Raw genomic sequence first — 21,980 nt, forward strand, 5'->3', positions numbered from 1 at the left:
AGGTCATTAATTCAGAATTTGACAAGTAAACTAATGAGAAAGTATTTTGCATAATTCCTAATAAAATATACATGTTATATTTTACATATATTTAAGAACTTTGGAGAAAGGAGATTTAAATGATGCTCTCTAGAAGAGCTTCCTTTTTCAGAAAAAGAGATACATTTTGAGATGAAAAGTTTCATCTTGTCACTTTTTGTATGTGGTACCTAACCTTGAAAAGTCTTTAAAAGCCATAAAGGATTTTACAAATTTATATTCTATTGACAGGTATTGGTTTAGGATAAGGAGGAATTTCAGTTAGGAATTCAGACATGTAGTTTTCTATACACCAGTATCTCTTTCACCTTAAACTCTTTTTGCTTTACTGTCATGTCTATGTCTTTACCAAAAAATTTTATTTCAGTTTGTCAATACTATGTTCTAACCTTACATGTAGAAAACTATAGTAACTGTATACGGCTTGGTGCTCCTACGGTGACTGTATACGGCTTGGTGCTCCTACGGTGACTGTGTACGGCTTGGTGCTCCTACGGTGACTGTGTACGGCTTGGTGCTCCTACGGTGACTGTGTACGGATTGGTGCTCCTACGGTGACTGTGTACGGATTGGTGCTCCTACGGTGACTGTGTACGGATTGGTGCTCCTCACTGTATATTTCACTCAAAATTATTTTTAATCACAATTAAAAGATTTTTTAAAATATTATCAAATTGTCAAAATAAGTACCACAAATCCCCACATCACATTCAGGGTGTGGGCCAACTTCACTGATAGAAAAGAAGCAGACTGAGTGCAGCACGGGTGTTCAGTGAGGGACGGGGAGGACCCAGGCGCCCAGGAGGCTGCCTGCGGGAGCCAGAGAGAGAGGGTAGCCCGCTCACAGCCAGGAGATGCTGCAGGGATGTGCCACGTGTATCTACTCACTTGGGTACCAGCTTCCATACTCAGTAGGTGAGAAGTTTAAGGAACATTTGTGTGTGATCTCAAACAGTAGCCTAAAACTTGACCAAGCATTTATAAAGGAAGATTATTGCACACCAAGGGTTTCTTAAATGTACAGCTGTCTTAATGCTTAAGGAAAATTGCCTTTATCCCTTGGAGAGCTCATATAAGACAAATGCCACCACCATCACACACATATGGTGCGTGCAATAGGGAAGAAAGCTGGATATAAGATAAAAATTCACACTTTGCAAGCAAAACAATTTGAAGACATTTATAAGGGGTTTGTTTCGAATTACCCACATATTTTTTTACCAGATGACTGATTCTTTTTACTTTATGATGATAAAAAACGTTGCAAGTGTAGATACTATATAATTGAACGAATCTTTGTTCTTTGTAATTGCCACAAATTATGTGTTGGAGCCCACATTCAAATCCTCAAAAGCGTTAAACTTTAGGGTATGAACAGCTGGAGATAAAATTCATACACATCAGTTTCTGCGAGAAGCCAGAGCCATAATTGCAGTTATTGTTTCCATTGCTGTAAATAGCTTCCTGCTTATAAAATGACTTCTGACTTTTTAAACCCATGAGTGCATATATAAATTATATATATATATATGCCTCTTTTTTAGCAAAACAAATATTAATAGCTCATTTTAAAAACAAACTTTAGGGACTTCCCTGTGGTGCAGTGGTTAAGAATCCGCCTGCCAATGCAGGGGGCCCGCGTTCGATCCCTGGTCAGGGAAGATCCCACATGCCGCGGAGCAACTAAGCCCGTGCACCACAACTACTGAGCCTGTGCTCTAGAGCCTGCGAGCCACAACTACTGAAGCCTGTGCGCCTAGAGCCGGTGCTCTGCAACAAGAGAAGACACCACAATGAAAAGCCTGCATGCCGCAACTAGAAAAATGCCCTCATGCAGCAATGAAGACCCAATAGACCCAAAAAAAAAAAAAAAAAAAAAAAAAAAAAAATCCAAAAAAACTTTAGTTCAGTTAACAGTCAGAAAAATGTGCCGCACTAATGGATCAGAAAGCTTATCCTAGGTATAAGTAGGCATATGAGGAAGTAGAGTGACTCTTCAGGATTCTAGAACAATGCTTTGTAGTATCATACATGAGTTCTGGGCCTAAAGAACAATGGCATTTATCCCAATTCAAACTCATGCCCACGGGGGACTAAGCCATGGTTCGTGTTCACTGAGCTCCCTTCATATGGAAGAAAGCCAGAAAATAAGCAAAAACAAACCCAACAAAAGCAAAGTCTTGGCTACAAATTACCATGGAGATTCAGTGTGAGGGCTATTTCGAAAAGATGCCTCCCTTATTAGAAATGCGATGGCTTGTTTGCTGCTCTTTGAGCTGCTAATTAAAAGCTTTTTGAAAAATATGGAAGTAAACAATGTGCATAAAATAATGCTATACAAATCAAATAGGGAAGGCTGAAATATGAATACTCTATTTGTGGAATCAATAAAGTTGACGGAAAAGTATACACTTTTCAGTTGCAACCTATTTAGCAGAGTTTGACTGCGTCTTGAATTTTAAAAGGTTACAACCATACTCCTCATCATCTATTTGCAGGGGAGGGGACCTAGATTATTATCTAATTTTCAAACTACTGTTTTCAGACATAAATTGTTCCTTTAAATTTTATTAACGTCAAATGGTTCTTCTAGTGCTGTAAAAGTATGGAAGCTTCAAATGATATATTCAAATATTGGCTTCAAACGAAATATCAAACCAGACAATTTTCAGGAGCTACACATTATACACATTAGAAAAACAATACTACTCTAGACCTACTGTCTTAGACATTCTAAATATCTAAGGAGAAAGTAAGGAGAAAAAGTAAGGCGAAAAAAAGATACAAGTTCTGGATGCTCTTGGTTGTGGGTTGAGATTACGAGGAATATAATTTATGTCCATAGAAAAGTAGGTTTTGAGAAGAAAAGAGGCATAGCTGCCACTGAGTTAAAAATGAGGTTCCCAGGGACTCCCCTGGTGGCCCAGTGGATAAGATTCCGCACACCCAATGCAGGGGGCCTGCGTTCGATCCCTGGTCAGGGAACTAGATCATGCATGCTGCAACTAAGAATTTGCATGCCACAACCAAGGAGCCTGCATGCTGCAACTAAGACTGCGTGCAACCAAATAAATAAATAAATATTTTTTTAAAAATGAGGTTCCCAGATTCACGAATATGTTTCAGAAGGTATACAAATGGTTAGCTGTAGGCAATCATTCAGAGAAACAAAACTATCCACTCAACAAACTATGGATTAGGTCACTGTCATAAACTCTTTCACTAAACATGTTTTACTGTAGTCTATTGATCATTGTTTTAATAGAAAGTAATAGGAAAATGATATTCAAAATACCTTCATAACCAACTTTACTGTACATCACATGCAAACAGAACTGGGGCAAAAACAGGAAACGCCGTTAGCCAAACTTTATGTCCCAATGTTGTAGGACTGTCGATAAAGATAATATTTGTTGATTAAAGCAGAACCAGAAGTGGTTTCATCTGTGAAGATGCTACCCAAGGCTTGTGTCTTGCTCAGATTGGACAGATCATTTGTATGTCCACGAAACTGAGAACATTACATCTTCCTGATAAGCAATAACGGCTTTACTAAGCGAAGGAGCTCTTAGGTCAAACCTATGATTACATTTGACCAGAAGAAGTGTGACCATGATTTTAATTAATGATTTGGCTTAAGTAGCTGTTTTTTATGTACAGAAATTGGTGTAAATGTGCTCTCTTTATCTGTGGTAGCTAATACATACAGCTACATAAGCATTTCTCAGTTACAATTTTTGCTTTCACACGTAAGTGACAGAGTGAAAGAAAAAAAAAACCCAAACAGGTGCACATACATGTTAAAATCAACAGAATCTCTGACTACCCCTGTGTCCACCAGATCACAGATTCACTGACCTGATCACTCAGCTGCCAATGCTTGGTCCGTAAGATTATGAAGTAGGGATGCTTGGGTCGTTACCCTAGGAAGGCACTTGAAAGGACTGGGAATGGCCTTAATTCCTCAAAGTGCTTTGCATAATCTTGGATCCTAGTTGCATTTTTAATTTGTTGGGGCAATTTTGACTTGGTTTTGTCTTGAAAGCCTCTCAAGGATATTTTTAAAAGAGCCATATTAGAGTAGTTCCATTTGTAGCAAGCCCAAAGACAAAACAATTAAGAGCATTAGGATGATGAATGAAATTCAAGGCTATCAATCAAAGTGAACTGTAAACTACAATTTTATAAAAAAGTGAAAAGCAAATAATTATTGAAAGATATATACACTGGTTTAAAGGGTAGCTCCAATAAAATCAGGTTCCAACCTCAACCCCCCAAAGAGAAGAATAATAGAAGTCTGCTAACACAAGTCATTAATTAATTAATCAGATGGGGAAATACACAAAGATGCACCTGGTCCCATGAAGCAAGGAATCCTAATAGATCCCTATCAAAAAGTCCAAACCAAAAAAAATTTACTTATTTCAATTTCTGGTTAGAATGGATTCTGTGAACATTGTGAGTCATTAAAGCAAGATGACATTGATTAATAAATATTTATTGAGCATTTGCTATATGTCAGGCTCTGAAGATACAAAAAGAATTAATACACAATCCCATAATCCTTTGACCTCAAGGAGTCTTCAGCCTAGTGAGAGACAGCAAAAATGGAAACGAAATACTGTGATGTCAAATGTCAAATGTTCTTACTGGAGCATAGAGGAGGGAGGAATAAGAATAAGTCTCACTGATTTTTTGGATTTCAGAAATGAGAAATGAAATGTAACATAACATTTTTGGCTTGAGTAAGCTGGTGGATAGAGATGCCAATCTCTAAGAAAGAATATAAGTGGGAGGGAAAGACGATGAGTTCAATTCTGGATAAAGTTCTGGAAGCTGTCCTAATCAGGGGAGGTTTACAGAGAGGCATGGGTTGGAGGTGAGGACTGGAGCATCCCTAGCATTTAGGGAGGCGTTGAAATATTGGAAACAGATTCTTTCCTAGTGAATACAAGAAGAGGTGAAAAACAGAACTCACTGGGAGCTAGCATTTAGGGCAGTGATTGGCTGCACATTGGAATAGACTGGGAACCTTTAAAAAATAGTGATAGCTAGGTCTCATTCGAAGATATCTGACCTAATTGGTCTGGGATAGGATCTGAGACTGGAATTTTACCCAAGTGATTCAAATATGTAGCCAGGGTTAAGAACCACGGATTTATGGGCTGGCGCAAGAAGAGTAAAGGAGGAACCCATCAAAGAGCAAAAGAAACAGAAAGCGTGTTAGGGGTGACAAAAGAGGGATTTTCCAGAAACAGGAATCTGTCAACAGGGTTGACAATAATGTGGAGACTAAAATGTTTCTGATACTAATGACTGATGAGATTAAGAAGGGCCCTTCCAGTAGCCAGATACTATGGACTCAATGTACCCAGGCGGGGAAGAAATCAATACATTACAGTGAATGTTGAATATGTTTTCAAGGAGCCTGGCTATGAAGGGAAGGGAGAGGGCCATGGCTACAGACCTAGGAGGCTGGAGAAGGGCTCTGTTTTTAAAGATTTTAAAAGATTTCATCATATAACTAGGCCAAAGGATGGCACTACTGGAGAGGAGTGGAGAAGGGGGAGAGGGGGAGAGAATGAGTATGGGATGAACAAGAATCTGGGGTACATGAGAGCTGTGCAAACACAGATAAAATCTTAAATTTATGTCCCTTTTTTGACCTAAGAAATGTCACAATCCAAACATTTTTTTGTGCAAACCACTGTTTTCAAAAAAAATGCGATCTCAAAGTAAATTTGCAATAAGGCTAAATATTTTGAATCAAAAGAGCTTCATGTACCTCTAATTTATCTCAAATTTAAACAGAAACCTCAGTTTTCATCAGTAAACACAAAACAATTTAATATTATTTAAAAGAGAAATAGCACACTAAATGATATAAAATACGACTATTTCTTTTAGACTTGATTAACTAAATAATTTTAACACTAACGTTTTGCCAAATGCAATTCAAGCGAGTTTCTGACTTTTGAAGCTGAATCATTACTACACATTGTACTGTGACAAAATTACCGTTTCATGGCATTTACATCAAATCCATTATCTTGCGTTCTGCTGCCTAGCAACTGGAATTCTGAAGTTTAATGCATTTTAGATGGATATTTACATCTCAAACAGAATTTCAGCCAGGCAGCCTACAGAAAGAGAAAGAGCTAGACACATCTGCTTACTTAAATTTCCAAAGGAAACTTCCTTGTTTGCAAGGACTCAGACCTGCCTAGTTCTGGAGAAGAGTCCAGAGATTTTGGGTGGAGGACACCCAGCATCACGTATCAAGACACACTAAACTCATACCAGCTTTTTGGCCTGTTTTTGTTTTCATAATGAGCATGGAGAAAAGGAAATCCTTTCTTGGTCTTTATTAAATGTTTCAGGCTTTAAATCTATGATTTAGATCCCGTTTCATAGTACAGTGCTCCACAGAACACACACACACTGCATGCATCTATACTATATATAACAAAGCACCTCAACTTACCTGTTCCCAGGCAAACACATGTTGATTGAAATAAAACTGAATTTGTTCATTTGCAATATTAATGCACAGCTGCTCAAAGGAATTTTTCTTGAAATTTTCAAAGCCAAATATATCCAGAATGCCAATGCTTAGCTCATCATCATTCCCACTGGAAGATTGAAGAGGCATTATTTTGAGTTCTTATTTATTTTCTTAGGAGGTAATTCAAATCAGGGTATCTCAGAGTCACTTTTGTGATTTAGCTAAGAAACTACTACCAGGGCATAGAGTGAAAATTTTTTCTTTTTTTTTTTTTTTTTTAAATCTTTTTTAACATCTTTATTGGAGTATAATTGCTTTACAATGGTGTGTTAGTTTCTGCTTTAAAACAAAGTGAATCAGCCATACATATCCCTCTAGGTGGTCACAAATCACCGAGCTGATCTCCCTGTGCTATGCAGCTGCTTCCCACTAGCTATCTATTTTACGTTTGGTAGTGTATATATGTCCATGCGAAAATTTTCTTAATTGAAAAAGTTTCCCTCCACAGAACATTAACTAGGTAGCATTCATTTTAATATGTAGACAGTACAATATTTTCCTTGTACTACAGAAACTACTCCTAGAGCGAGTCACGAATCACAGGGAAAACCTAGCCAGCGCTCAGAATATAGTATGAATATTCAGTATTCAGTATATTCATACTATATGGTTCAGTAAAAACCATACCAGAAAAGCAAAAATTCTGTGAAAGGGTATTTAGTCTCTCATTTCAGGACAATTAAAACGTCCTGCTAAAAATATTTTACTTATTTTAAAGAACTGTTATTTGGTTTTTAATTATCCACTCATAATTTTTAATATGGGACGAACAGTAACCTGGAGAAAGATATAAATATATATTAATTTATATCATAATGAAATACTTTAAAATACAATTAAATACTATTTTACAATTCAATATTCCAGATGCAATTTTTCCCCTGCTCCTCCACAATGGTTACCTCTGTTCACTAATTTTGAGGGACAGAGAGTTAAGAACGTTATTCCTCCATGTTCTTAACTCTCTTGGATAGTCTGAATGATACTATGGTGTGGTGTGTATTTTAGTGGAAAAATAACAGTGAATTACACTCCTGAAATGTATATGAAATGGTCTTTTATGCTTAGTAAGCAAGTGTGAAAGAGGTGATCTTAAGGTAGGAATCCACCATATTTTTCACATACAAATTTCTAAAGATTATATAATTTATAGGAGAACAAAGCTTTGGACGTAAATGTAAGGACATATCTCGGCACAATCCCTGGTGTACAGAGGGCACTCAATGGTGGCTGCGATTTCAGATAAGGTACTAGACAGGCTGGAGACTTAAGTTACATCTTGCATCTGTTATGGTCAGATAACACTACTGTTCACATCTTGCTCTATCACTTATTAGCTATCTAGAGCATTTCTTAACCAAATTTCATTGAAGATCATATGTACCCCTGCTGGGTTATAGTGAGAGTTAAACTATGAAAAGAAAGTTTTCCTTTGCCTTGAAAATTTAATTCAATCCCTCAAAACAAAGACAAAGAACTGCTGAATAGACATGCTCTGCAAGTATAAAACGGTATATGCTTCACAGTACACCTTCTAATTAAAAGAACATATAAATTGACAGTTAGAAGTCACATTAAAAAAATCACTTTCTATTATGTTTATTCATGTTGCTACAGTTTCTGTGTTCCAGCAGTTTTAAAGTTTTATAGCTACCTGATGCAATGAAGTGGCACCATTAGGAAATAAAGCAGAGCTTAAACTAGAAACAAAACTTTAATAATTAAATGACACCAATTAGAAACATTTTCAAAGGGACTCACAGACAAATCATTAAATTAGAAAACAGATTTACATCACCTGACATTTAGGGAACAAGTTCTATAAAGTTTTTTACCTGGGTGATGCGTTGTGCTTCAATAAGCTGTTAATGCAATTGACTATCCAACTAAACAGGCGTCCATATAAAGTTTTCGCTGTCGCATCCCTGACGTCAGTAGCTTTCTCTACAGTATTGGGTCGTATGATGGTTTCTCCTCTAGTGACCACACAGTGGGAGGTCAGAGCTTCTTGTAGCTCATCTGCTTGAATGCAAAGCAAAGAAGCAGCTAAAAATAAATAAACATGTGTTGTTAGAAGATATTATGACAATGAAGTCATTTCCCAGAGAATGAAAATGTCTTAATTCACCTTCTTCAAAGGACATGAAATAAACATGTGAAGGTTTTATAATATAAAAAGAATATCCTGGGCTTCCCTGGTGGCGCAGCGGTTGAGAGTCCGCCTGCCGGTGCAGGCACAGGACACGGGTTCGTGCCCCGGTCCGGGAGGATCCCACATGCCGCGGAGCGGCTGGGCCCGTGAGCCATGGCCGCTGAGCCTGCGCGTCCGGAGCCTGTGCTCCGCAACGGGAGAGGCCCCACCAGTGAGAGGCCCGCGTACCACACACGCAAAAAAAAGAATATCCTATTCAATAGGAGCCCTATGTTTCTTCTTGATCATCTTTCTCCACTTATCTCGACTGGTCAGCTATAGGCTGTTGTATAATACAGCACAACCCAAACTGAGCTGGCTGACAGAGTGACCTTCCACACAAACCAGTGGTTGTTTAGGTGATGCCAAACACAATTTCACTGAATTATGTTAAAATATTTAAAAACATAATGAACAGTTTTGCTATCATTTGGATGCCATTATTATAGACACATTTTCAAAACATGGAAATTAATTGTAAAGTTACCTAGACTTCAGGGATATACCCAAACAAATGCATTTTAAGTAATTTTGCAATATGGAAACAAACGAGCATAAAACATCTTGACATTCATATACTTTTTAATCATACTACTATTTTTCAGTTATATATGTCAATGACTAAAGTTTGTTAAAACTTATTGCCCGAACAAATATTTAATATTTAATTAAATAGCACAGGTAATTTTAACTCAGTGAACAAAGCTCATTTTTGAATATAATAAACATCCTTAACCCAAACTATTACATGACAGATAGGCCGATTTCTCAAATCAGTCGTTCTCCTTTTAAAATATTTTGAACATTTTAAATTTAGTTTTAGCACCTGGGACAAGATATTTCTTGGTTATGTTGCTAAAATTGTTGAACCTTATTTAAACAAAATATTTTTTCACAATGTAGAAGTAATATAAGCTTAACACAGAAATCCTACCTTCAGAGAAAACATTCTGTGCTTCTTTCCATCTAGGCATGTTTATTACCACTATTCTGCACATACATTTTATCTTAATATCTTAAGCAGTTCCCATTTTGTTGAATACTGTTTGTTAATATAATTTTAATTTGCTGTATAATATTCTGACATATATCATAACATATCAATCTCTAAATTGTTGGGTGTTTAGGTGGCTTCCATATATTCACAATTGTAAAGAATGCTAGGATGAATATTTTGGGCATGAATCTGTGCTTCTGTCTTGTATTATTTTCTTAGCATAAACTGCCTAAATTCAGCAATTGGTTGAGTATATAAACACTTCTAAGCCTTTTGATATATACTATTTAGCTGCTCTTCAAAAACTCTGAACCAACTGTACTCCTATCAGCCAAATGAAAGTTAAATAACTTCAACACAATTTCATGGACACCAGAGATTATTATTTTTACAAAGAATGCTTTCTTCTTTCAATTTGTTTTTGACTCCTAGCAAAGCTGAATACTTTCTTCTTTGCATATTTTTATTAGTGATTTGTGGTTCTTTGTAAACTGCCACTTTTTCATTGATTTTCATTTTCTTATTTTGTAAACTGCCTCTTTTTCATTGATATATTCATCTCTTCCTAATGAATTTATAAGAGTTTAAAGAGAATAATGCTCTGATATATATGTTGCAAGTATTTTCCCTCATTTTTCATTTGCACTGCAATTTAATTTATTTTCCTTCTTTTGGTATGAAAGCTTTAATTTTTATGTAGTCAAATATCCACTTAAAAATTATTTCTGCTCTTGGTTTTCTGCACATAAAGTCCTTCAAGTCTTTTCTCATCTGAGGATTATATAAATGCATTTTGTTCTGTACATTTATGTATGTATGTATTTATTTACTTATTTGCATTTAAACTGATAGACATTTGGAATACACTTTGGTATATGGTGTATGAGAAGGATTCAAACTCCCCCTCCTCCAAATGGTCGGCCAGTTGCTTTTCCCTACAACACTGATTCCCTAGTGATTTGTAATGCCTTTCTGGTAATTCTACTTTGCTCTGTTTCTGAATGATGACTCCTGTTGACTGGTATGTCTATTTCTATTCCCCCATTATTCATTCATTTGACATATATTTATTTATTGAACATCTACTACATGCCAGGTGTTTTACCTGGGGATATACTGCTGAGTAGAACCCCTTTTAAGACAAAGTTCTCATCTTGATGGTCTTTATCCAGAGGGAATGAGAAGCTAATGAAGAAGAACAAGTGGGAAGATAGAGGGAGGGAGAGAAGGAGAGGGATAAGGAGGGGGAGAGGAAGGCTGAGAGACACCACGGATACATGCGTTAAGTGGTTCCTGAATGAACTGTGGAGGACAACCTGGAAAAGTTCAAGAATTAATGTGGAATGAACAACTGGGTGGTCACTTAGTTCAGGTGAGATGTGATGTGTCTTAGATGAGAATAATGATGATGGAGAGAAAGACAAGAGGTCATATTTGGGAGAGAGTTTGGGGATAGAATGGACAAAACTGGTGCCTGATTGAAACCGTGCACCTGTAAAATCATCTGGAAACATGGCCCTGGTTTGGAGATAATTCCTTGTAACTTTAATTACAAATCACTTTAATGTAAATTAGTAACATTTCTATTTTCCATGAGTGCTTTAATTAATTTTAACTATATTCATATTAATATTACCCTTCCGTGACCCATGTGACTGTCTCCTGCTACACGGAAATGGGTTGCCAATCATCAAAATCATTTTTCAGCTTGGTAGTTTCTAAGTGTACTCATATTTACGACACAGCTCTACTGCAACTCATTCTGTTGGTTGCTGATAACTCTTGTAATTATGATCAGATGGTGAGGCTTGAATCTTATCATTGGCGTTTTCTGGCTATTCCTTCCACTTCTGATAACCTAATATCTTATGTGCCAATTAAGTTTTCTTTATATATGAAAAGCCAGAACAGGTTTCCAGGTACCTGCCAATCATTACATGCCAACCTCAGACACTTGTTCTGCTGTATTACCAAGCTGGTGGGATGGAGATGATGGGGATTTGGGGACAGATCCAGACCAGGGTGGTTTGGCATCTGGCCCTCGGAAATTATCCTAAAACATCTCATTCTGTTCCTGAGTAAGTATAAATCAGAAAAAAATACATAAACAAAATTTTATAACATTATTTCCTAGGTTATGAATGAAACTTTAAGAAATCTGGAATTGTGGAGGCATATGACAATACTAAAAATAAAAATTAGGGTATATTCTAAATTAAAAAGCTTTGCCACTGGACGGTATCAGTGAGAAACCTTCAATTATTGAAATAATTCATCAAACTCTGCCAGTAAGAGAAAAGCTGATTTGAAGCAAATACCGTGATGTACTTTTCTTGCATAGAAAATGACTCCAAAATCAATCAACCCGAGATGAACGCGTATAAAAAATCCGTCCAGTACGAAAATAAATATTCAGGTCTTTATTACTTACAAAATGATAGAGATGCCAAATTGTTATCACAATAACAACTCTAACTCTTTTTCAGATCAGTTTGCTAAATTTTAATTACGCTTCCTGTGTTTTTACATTGAAATGTAAATAGCTCCTAAAATAACCATGAAAGCCTAGCCTTTAGAAATGTTTTCTACAGTAATTAGTTAATTTGTAGGCATGAAGATCTGTCTTAAACAGTGGACTTTGGAAACTTCATTTGACACAAATTGAATCTGAGAATTTGTTTTTAGGATTCCATAAAAGTACAACTGCTTGAAGTTATCCCTATGTGACACTTTCAGTATGTCATCAGACTTTTTTAGGAGCTCAGTTTTGAATGCAAGATAATAAAACTCACAGTTCTCCAGAGCTGCATGATTAGAAATGTGGCTCTTGTCAATCTGGTGTTCGGTTGCCACAGAAGAAAATTCAATGTTTCCAACGTTCAGGATTGCAGCCAGTATACTGTATACACTTCCAAGTTGCTGAAACACAGCACAGAAACGTTAGCATCATTCTCCCCTTGAGTACAGCAAGGCAGTGACTGTGGCTGCCGACAGACTGGGGAAGAATCTTTAGGCCCCAGCATAACAAGGTTATCCCACAGACTATGATGTCAAACTAAGAGAAGTCAACTGGCTTCCTTGGTCCTCTCATTCTCTTCAAATCATCGATGATGGCTGAATTATGGCATTCAAGAATTGTAACTTTTTATGTATGTTGAATGAAGACAACTAGGTATCAAATTATCATTTTTAAATTATTATCAAATGACTAACTAAAAGGGACTTTTATGCCCCTCCCACCCTGACTAAAACCAATTTTTAAAAATAAAGTGTTTCACAGAAATTCAACAGTGTGATGCTTTAAATACTTTAACATTTACTTCACAAATATTATCTGATCACAACTGAAGCCATAACTGATAATCCAAAGAAAACGTACTAGCTTGTGATTTTAGACTGTTATAAGAAATGTAAGCAAAATTAAAGCAGCAAAAAAAAAAAAAAAAGGCATTCTCATCTTAGACAGAAGACTTATGACTTTGTGCAAAGGGAAACAAATAAAATTCCTGTCACGACGGGATAAAAACTGCCTCTAAATGAGTTGACTCATAAAACTACTAATCATTTATTTTAAAACTGTGGCAGGAAAATGGCTTAGGAAATCATGGGTTTTGAAAAGTTTTAAGAGTTTTCCAATTTGTGTTATTTGTAGAGAATATCTGATTTTGATTTGCCTGTCACTTTGCCTGGCCTGTGCTGAATCACAAATGTACACGTAAATTGTAAACCCCGAAATATTTTAAAGGGAAACCTACACCATGGGTGCTGTTGACACCAACCGGAGAGAGACAAGGGGGGAGAGAGAGAACGAGAGAGAAAAAGAGAGAGAGAGAGAGAGACACTCTCTGTATTGGAGAGTCACCAAAATTGTGCAGCCGTAAAACGTGTAGGCAGCAAGCTGTGATTAAAGGATGTGAAAATCAAGCCATTTAACTTGATTGTGCACGTTGCCTCTTTCCAAAATGAAACTGAAGCAGCTATGGACAAAAGACATATCCAAACGAGCCAGTGAGATGACATTAAAAAAAATCACGAGTGGGATAAAAAGGAAGTAAACACCCACTCAGTTTAATTCTACTGTCTCCAAAGTGGGACAGTCTGCCCTGTAAACTCTCTGAGGCTCTGCTTTTAGGGGGGAGACCAGCACATTCAAGGAGAGTCACCTTGAACTGGACTAGAAGTCTTCACAAAATATTTAGCAGTGATTGTGCTTCAGCTCCAGAAACAGATGTTATGTTTTCCTTTATCCTAAGCTATATGTTTGGATGTTCAGTAAACACTGAATATGTTTAAATTTGGAACATACAGTTTTACATAAATGAAATATGTTTGTCACTAGATGCTAACTGCTAGACTGGTTTCATTTTAATGTGACTAAACATTGCTCTACCAGGCAATGGAAAGCAGTTGAGGCAAATATAAGTGGAACATTGCCTCTAACGACTGGGACTTGGAAGTAATAAACAAACCAATTAAAAATGGTTGCCGGGCTTCCCTGGTGGCTCAGTGGCTGAGAGTCCGCCTGCCGATGGAGGGGACATGGGTTCGTGCCCCGGTCCGGGAGGATCCCACATGCCGCGGAGCGGCTGGGCCCGTGAGCCATGGCCGCTGAGCCTGCGCGTCCGGAGCCTGTGCTCCGCAACGGGAGGGGCCACAACAGTGAGAGGCCCGCGTACCGCAAAAAAAAAAAAAAAAAAAAAAAAAAAAAGATTCCCTACTTTTAAGATAGCAACCTCTGGGGGAAGGAACTGGTAAGAGGATAAGCTCTTCTGATGATGTAAAGCAGGGAAACGAACCACAAAGGGGCCCAGCCCCAGGTCGCCAGCAGGAGCTGCTTGCTTGGCGTACAACATGCTTCCAGTTTGGAGGGTGCTCTGAGATCCAATGAAACTCTCCTGTCTTCCCCCAACCAGGCAACCAATAGAGCCAGACTGCAGTCCAAAGGAGCATATACCAGTAGCAACATTCATCGCAGGACCAAGGACTGGAGACAGGAGTGGATGCTGTGTTTTTCTTTATTCACTGCATCCCTTTCTGCTTTAAGAGCCAGGATACCCGCTAGCGCTTAAATCAACTTGTCTCCCTAAGTACAAGCTGTGGGTGATGGCAGGGTTGGAGGGAGGTTAGGGAGAGGGAAAGTGATGCAACAGAAGGGGAGGAGGCTGATCTGAATTTGAATTTTGGCAAACAGAAGTGAGGAAGATGCACCAAAAGCAGCCACAACCAGGAAGGGCTTGGGGTGGGGTAGAGTTAAGTTTAACTAGCACCATGCCAGCCCGCTGCAGCAGCAAATATCCTATATTTACTCCTGATGCAGCTAAGCTGGGTTTTGTATTGTGCTCAAACATTCAGGGGGGAACAAGATCTTGGTCCTTTGAGCCAGAATGAGAGCAAAAGACCCAGGTGGTCACCAACGATACGTGGAACCTCAGAATTAGAGCCTATGAACGGGACTAAGTCTGGAACAGGGTGGCACGTGGAATCACCCAGATTGTCTCCCATGGCTTGCCTGAAATCTCTGGGTGACAGTCATATGTCACTTGGAATATGGCTGAAACTCATGCCATCCAAGTCAGGGACTTCCTCTCCCAGAGCTGAACCAATTACATACACACTGCACTAGTAATAACAGTATCTATTTTATTAGGAAAAGTATTAGGGTCATCTCTGACTCCGAACGGTAGAGTTCAGATTGGTATTGTTCCCAGAATGTAGTCAGGTAAAGCTGACAGCAGTTTTCGGCGTCATATGATGTCCACCACCCAGACATCGCGGCTGAAAAAAGGGCACATACCACTCCACTCTTCACATGAGATGTCCACAGTAAGTTCTATAAGCTTAGTACTCTCTCGGTTGTTCAACTCCTATTCTGTCCGCATCATTCTTCTCCCAGCTCTCCAGCAAAGGCTTTTCCTGATCAAGCCGGCTGTCCTGTCCTCGTACATCAACCCAGTCACCCTGTCGGCCTTTGCTGCCGCTGCTGCTTGGCCTCCTCCTCCTCCTCCTCCTTTTTCTTCTTCTTTTTCTTTTGTGAGAGTGCAGTAGGGGAATAAGATTTACAGACTGACCCTTTAAGAACCATGCATTTGTCTCAGCTGCAGAAAGTTCTTCATAGTAATGTACTACAGCTAAGAGCAAAGTCTGCAGGCTTCCCTAAAAACCCTCAGAAATGTTAACAAACAATGGATTCTTTTGTTTCCATTTTACAGCCTAAAGCTACTTAATGCATCAACAGAGAGAAGGTCCCAATCATCGCCTTTCTGCCCAGAGACCACAGAACCACTGAGTTTCCTGATTTGAGCTGCAGCTTATAGAGTGGACAGCCAAAGTTCCAGCCAGGGTCCATGAATCTACGGAAAGAAAGCATCATTCAGAAATAAAGATGATCAAGCTGGAGCCTCTACTTCTAAATCAAAAAGTTACTCAACTTTAGCTCAAGGCTTCCCGTGAGTGGAGTACGTGCCTAAGGACGCATCCAACCCTGGCTTTTGCCCCTGAGTCTACAGTAATGCATCTCTCTCTGGTCCATATCATTCTCCATCTGCTGGCAAAAACTGGGAAGTCATGGTAAGAATTCTTCTCTGGTCGCCAGAGCAGTTATTTTGCTTCAGTTGATCCCGAAAGCAGCCTGCCAGGTCCCCTATGGCTCCTACAGCTCTCACCCACCCCTCCCGACAACCAGTTCATCTAGAAACTTAGTAGCAAAGCTTATTCAGAACTCAAGGAGGACTCTAAACTCTGGGGCTGTAAAGGCAGCCAGGGAGGAAGTCTCCCCATCAGATCTGAATTCCTCCTGGCTATGGAGAAAGCCCACACCAGAAAAATTAATTCTAAAAGTTGAAATGTTTCCTGATGGACAAAGATTACCCTGGTTTACTTAATCCTCTCCTGAAGGCCGTAATTTCAAGGCAAAAAAAGAGTCATTCATCTGTCCTGCTTCTTCAACCTCACCCAGCAGGCAGAGATCACACCTCATTCCCTAAGGTCAAGGTCTTAAGAATACTTCCCCTCAGGCCTGCAGCAAGGATACCCAAGGTGAAGTCAAAGGCTTTCAAAGGGAAGTCAAGACTGGGAGACCACCCGTCGTCAGAGCTGTCAACAGCAGAGGCTCCGTATTTGGAGAAAACGCACTTAGCAGCAAACTTTTCTCTATTCTGAGAACAGGTACAGCTTTAGAAATATTACTTTCTGGTGAGCAAATGCATCAAATGGACAAAAGGTTACCGCTGACAGCCTTCCATTTTAGAAGGGAGGCAACGGTGCCTGAGAAACACGCTACAAAATTAGATTCAATAACCTCACTGCACATAATTTGAATGATTCTTGTCAAGGGTCACTTCTATCAGCATCTCTACATTTTACATCCTGCTGATAAAATTTTCCAAACTTTTGGAGAAGAATCAGGTATTATTTTTAGCTCAGGCTCTTAGTAGAGATTTGATAACCCAAGAAATTTCAGTAAACTTCTTCAGCAGACACACTAACAGTTTCAAGTTGCAGGAGTGTCATTTACGAAAATGAAATTAAAATCCAACAAATTGCACATTACTTTCCTGCAAGAGTTCATCTAAAAGTCTGATTCATGTTCCGAGTGAAGTGTTCTTTTTATCGTAGGACTGAATCAACACAGCAAACAGTAAACTACTAAGAGCACAGTCTGAAAGCTTCTCTAAAAACCTTCAGGAATCCCTAGTAAACAAGATACTTTGTTATAAAAATTAAAAAAACAACCTAGGACAAAGAAAGAAATCTTTATTACTCAGGGATAAATTTATAGCCTTAAATACCTTCATTATTAAATAAGGAAAATGAAGAAACAGAGGAACCAAGTATTCTCCTCAAGAAAAAGAACAACACAAGAAACCAAATTAATACATTAATAAAAATATTTTTTAAATGCAATCAATAATACAGATAATGTGGCTTCAAAGGATGCCATCAAAAAAGTAAAAAGACAACGAAAGAGAGAAAATTTTTGCAAATCATATGACACTTGTATCTACAATACAAAGAATTCTTACAACTCAATGATAAAAAGACAACCTAATTAAAAAATTGGCAAAGAATCTGAACAGAGGTTTCTTCAAAGAAGATATGTACATGATAAATTACATGAAAAGATAAGTACATGAAAAGAAGTTCAGCATCATAAGCCTTTAGGGAAATGCAAACCAAAGCCACAGTGACATACCACGTCACACCCACGAGAATGGCTATAAACAGATAATAATAAGTGCTGGGGAAGATGGAGAGAAATCAGAACCTTTATACACTGCCGGTTGGAATGTAAAATAGTGTGGCTGCTTTGGAACACAGTCTGGTAGTTCCTCAAAAGGTTAAACATTGTGTTACTCTATGACCTGGCTCTTCCACCCTTGGTATACCCTGAAGAGAAGTGAAAACTCACGTCACACAAAAACTCAGACACGGATGATCACAGCAGCATTATGGATAATGACCGAAAAGTGGAAACAACCCAAACGCCCATCACGTGATGAATGGACAAATAACCTGAGGTATATCCATACAGTGGGATATTATTCCTCAATAAAAGGAAATGAAGTACCGACATGCTACAACATGGACGGACACTGAAAACATGATGTCAAATGAGAGAAGCCGGTCACAAAGGGTGACATATTGCATCACTCAATTCATGCGAAATGTCCAGAATAAACAGATCTACAGTGATAGAAGCAGAGAGGGGATGGGAATGAGGAAGAACTGCTAACCACTAGCAGGTTTGGAGTGAAAAATTTAGAACATGAAAATATCCTCAAAGTGATGAGGGGGAAGGATACACACCTCCGTGACTGTATGAAAAGTCATTAAAATGTACACTTTTAAACGGCTGATTTGTACGGTATGTGAATTATATCTTAATAAGGTTGTCAGAGAAAACTGCACTAAAGAAGAATGTGTGACATGATCACATTTATGCATTTACATAAAATTTTATATATATGTGGGAGATGCAAATATAAGTAAAATAAAAGATTAAGAACAAAACGAAATTCAGTTGTATCTCAAGGATATGTTTCCTCACGTATAAAGTAAAAATTATAATTCTAGTTATTTCATAAGGTCGTTTCAGTAATTTAAAAATTATCCACGTAAAGCACTTAGCACAATATCTGGCATATGGACCACTCAATAAATGCTAACTCTCACCATCAGGGAGGACGAAAAGACACTTCCGAAAGAGCTTCCAATGTCTTCCATACTCACCTCCATTGTAAAACCGATGACTCTGAAACACTGCTCAATTAATTCATATTGGGATTTATAGAAACTATTATTCATCACGTCCTGTACTGTTCTGATGTGGTCATTTTGCAGGTATCTGGAAAAAAAAAAAAAGGACAGGTGAAAATCTGAAATTAAGTGAAATGAGTGATTAAGTGAAAAGTAGAAGCATTATTTATGAAAGTTCAAGCTGCTGGGTTACCTGGGAGGCTTATTTTCCGGCAATTTGTAATGGGCTAGTTTCTTCTTTTCAGCTAAACCAGCATAGATGTAGTAAAAAATGTGAAAATTTTTTTCTCCACTGAAAAAAACAAGCCATTTTCAGGAAGGTGGTTAGTAAGAACATTTATTCATCGCTAAAGTTTCTTGGCACCATAATTACCAGAACGCCTGTAAGCGCCACCAAGCACTCCCCAGAACACTGGGCTCTGGCCCTCTGTGGTTGCGACCCGTCGCTATTTCCGACCACCACTGTCAGCAGACTGCACACTCTGCTAAGCACCTGTCTGAGTCATTCAGCGGATATCTGCATCTCCGCCAGGCATTGTTCTAGGCACGGGGGATACAGCTGGAGCAAACAGGCAAAACGCCCTGACTTCTTGGCATTTACATGCCAGCAGGAGCCAACAGAAAAAGAAACAAAGTAATAACAACTAGAGCATGCCAGGCGGTGGTGGATGCTGCAGTATCACATGTACCTGCCATGACCCTCTCATTTCACGTACAAGGGAACTGAAGCTTAGAGGGGACACTAATCTCACCCTCAGGTCACAGACTTGATGGCCAAACTGGATTTAACCAGGGCTGTTTGACCCCAAAGCCCACATCTTTAACCACCTGGCTACACTGTCCTTCTGGGGCTCAGTCTTCTCACTTGCAGAGAAACCTGTTCCTTACGAATCTCAAGTTCCATGACTCTGTGGTTCTACGTGTAAACAGCCTTTCCAAGACACTGGAAGAGTACAATTAAGGAGTGTGGGTCACAATAAAGTGAGTCTCTGTTTCAGGAAGTTCCACAACATAACTACTGATACTAGGACCCCAGGGACCCTTGCTTCTCCTTCCTTTGTCTTCCTTTTGCTCTGGAGAGATCTGAGATGGACCACACTTCCTCTCCAAGATCAGGAAGTTCTCTCCTGGCTTACAGTTTCAGTCTCCCTTTTCCTTCTTCAACCTTAGAGAAGATGGTGCCCTTCCAAAAAACAGGGACCAAGGTAAGAAAATGGGTTTTGGACAATGAGTACAAGTATACCTCGTTTTACTGCACTTGGCTTTACTGTGCTTCACAGATGCTGCGATTTTCACAAATGGAAAGTTTGTGGGAACGCTGTATCAAGCAAGTCTATTGGTACCATTTTCCCAACAGCAATGACTCACTTCTCATCTCTGTGCTAATTCTCACCGTATTTCAAGCTTTTTCATTATTATGACATTTGTTGCGGTGATCTGGGATCAGTTTGGGGAGCCAGGAACCTCACGCTCTACAGACAATCTTATACACACAGTGAACTTAATCAGTAAATGCTGTGTGTGCTCTGACTGCTCTACCAACCGGCTGTTTCCCCATCTCTCTCCCTCTTCTCTTCCCTGAGACATGACAATATTGAAATCAGGCCAATTAACAACCCTGCAATGGCCTCTAAGTGTTCAAATGAAAGGAAGAGGTGCACGTCTCTCACTTCAAATCAAAATCTAGACATGGTTAAGCTTAGTGAGGAAGGCGTGTCAAAAGCTGAGACAGGCTGAAAGCTAGGCCTCTTGCAACAAACAGTCAGCCAAGTTGTGAATGCAAAAGAAAAGCCCTTGAAGGAAATTAAAAGTGCTACTCCAGTGAATGGTAAGAAAGCAAAACAGGCTTATTGGTGTTATGAAGGAATTTTTCGTGATCTGGACAGAAGATCAAACCAGCCACAATATTCCCCTAAGCCAAAGCCTAATCCGGAGCAAGGCCCTAACTCTCTTCAATTCTGTGAAGACTGAGAGCGGCGAGGAAGCTGCAGGAGTCTGAAGCTAGCAGAGGTTGGTTCACGAGGTCTAAGGAAAGAGGCCGTCTCCATAACACAGCAATGCAAGGTGAAGCAGCAAGTGCTGACGCAGAAGCTGCAGCAAGTTATCCGGAAGATCTAACTAAGACAATCAATGAAGGTGGCTACACTAAACAACAGATTTTCAGTGTAGACAAAAGAGCCTTATATTAGAAGATGCCATCTAGGACTTTCATAGCGAGAGAAGAGAAGTCAATGCCTGGCTTCAAAGGACAGGCTGACTCTCCTGTTAGAGGTTAATGCGGCTGGTGACTTTAAGCTAAAGCCAATGTTCATTTACCATTCTGCAAATCCCAGGGCCATTAAGAATTATGCTAAATCTACTCTGCCCTCTAAATCAGCGGTCCCCAACCTTTTTGGCACCAGGCACCGGTTTCATGGAAGACAATTTTCCCACGGACCGGAGTGGGGCAGACGGTCCAGGCGGTAAAGCGAGCGACGGGGAGCGATGGAGAGCAGCAGACGGAGCCTCGCTCGCCCGCCCGCCGCTCACCTCCTGCTGTGCGGCCCGGCAACTAAAAGGACTGGTACCGGTCCATGGCCCGGGGGTTGGGGATCCCTGCTCTAAATGGAACAACAAAGCCTGGATGACAGCACGTCTGTTTACAACATGGTTTCCTGAATATTTTAAGCCCACTGTTGAGACCTACTGCTCCGAAAAAAGGTTCCTTCCAAAATATTATAGTTCATGGACAATGCACCTAGTCACCCAAGACCTCTGGTGCACAACAAGATTAATGTTTTTTTCATGCCTGCTAACACAGCATCCATTCTGCAGCCCATGGGTCAAGAAGCAATTTTGACTTTCAAGTCTTATTATTTAAGAAATATATGTTGTAAGGCTATAGCTGCCACAGACAGTGATTCCTTTGATGAATCTGGGTAAAGTCAATTGAA

The 21,980-nt window shown here is 39.2% G+C and overlaps 1 protein-coding gene across 28 annotated transcripts in view; it reads right to left on the bottom strand.

Annotated features, from left to right (window-relative positions):
- MYO3A (myosin IIIA) overlaps positions 1-21,980 on the bottom strand; it is a 206,463-nt gene that overhangs the window by 69,480 nt on the left and 115,003 nt on the right. For 21 of the 28 annotated variants that reach the window (XR_003681774.2, XR_003681775.2, XR_003681776.1 and 18 more), the window contains 5 exons: positions 19,241-19,339; positions 19,021-19,135; positions 12,585-12,711; positions 8,440-8,650; positions 6,524-6,671 (listed from right to left, as the gene is read on the bottom strand). Coding sequence is in view for 24 of the 28 variants with exons in the window: in XM_028495288.1 (XP_028351089.1) it covers positions 6,524-6,671; positions 8,440-8,650; positions 12,585-12,711; positions 19,021-19,135; positions 19,241-19,339 (700 nt within the window). In the remaining 4 variants the exon portion in view is untranslated. Of the gene's footprint in view, positions 1-3,897; positions 4,086-6,523; positions 6,672-8,439; positions 8,651-10,897; positions 10,978-12,584; positions 12,712-15,463; positions 16,143-16,315; positions 16,347-19,020; positions 19,136-19,240; positions 19,340-21,980 lie in introns of those variants that run through there. The other 7 variants (XR_003681777.1, XM_028495304.1, XM_028495291.1 and 4 more) reach the window with 7 other exon arrangements.

The sequence above is a fragment of the Physeter macrocephalus genome, chromosome 11, assembly GCF_002837175.3.
Source record: "Physeter macrocephalus isolate SW-GA chromosome 11, ASM283717v5, whole genome shotgun sequence".
Classification (NCBI taxonomy): domain Eukaryota; kingdom Metazoa; phylum Chordata; class Mammalia; order Artiodactyla; family Physeteridae; genus Physeter; species Physeter macrocephalus.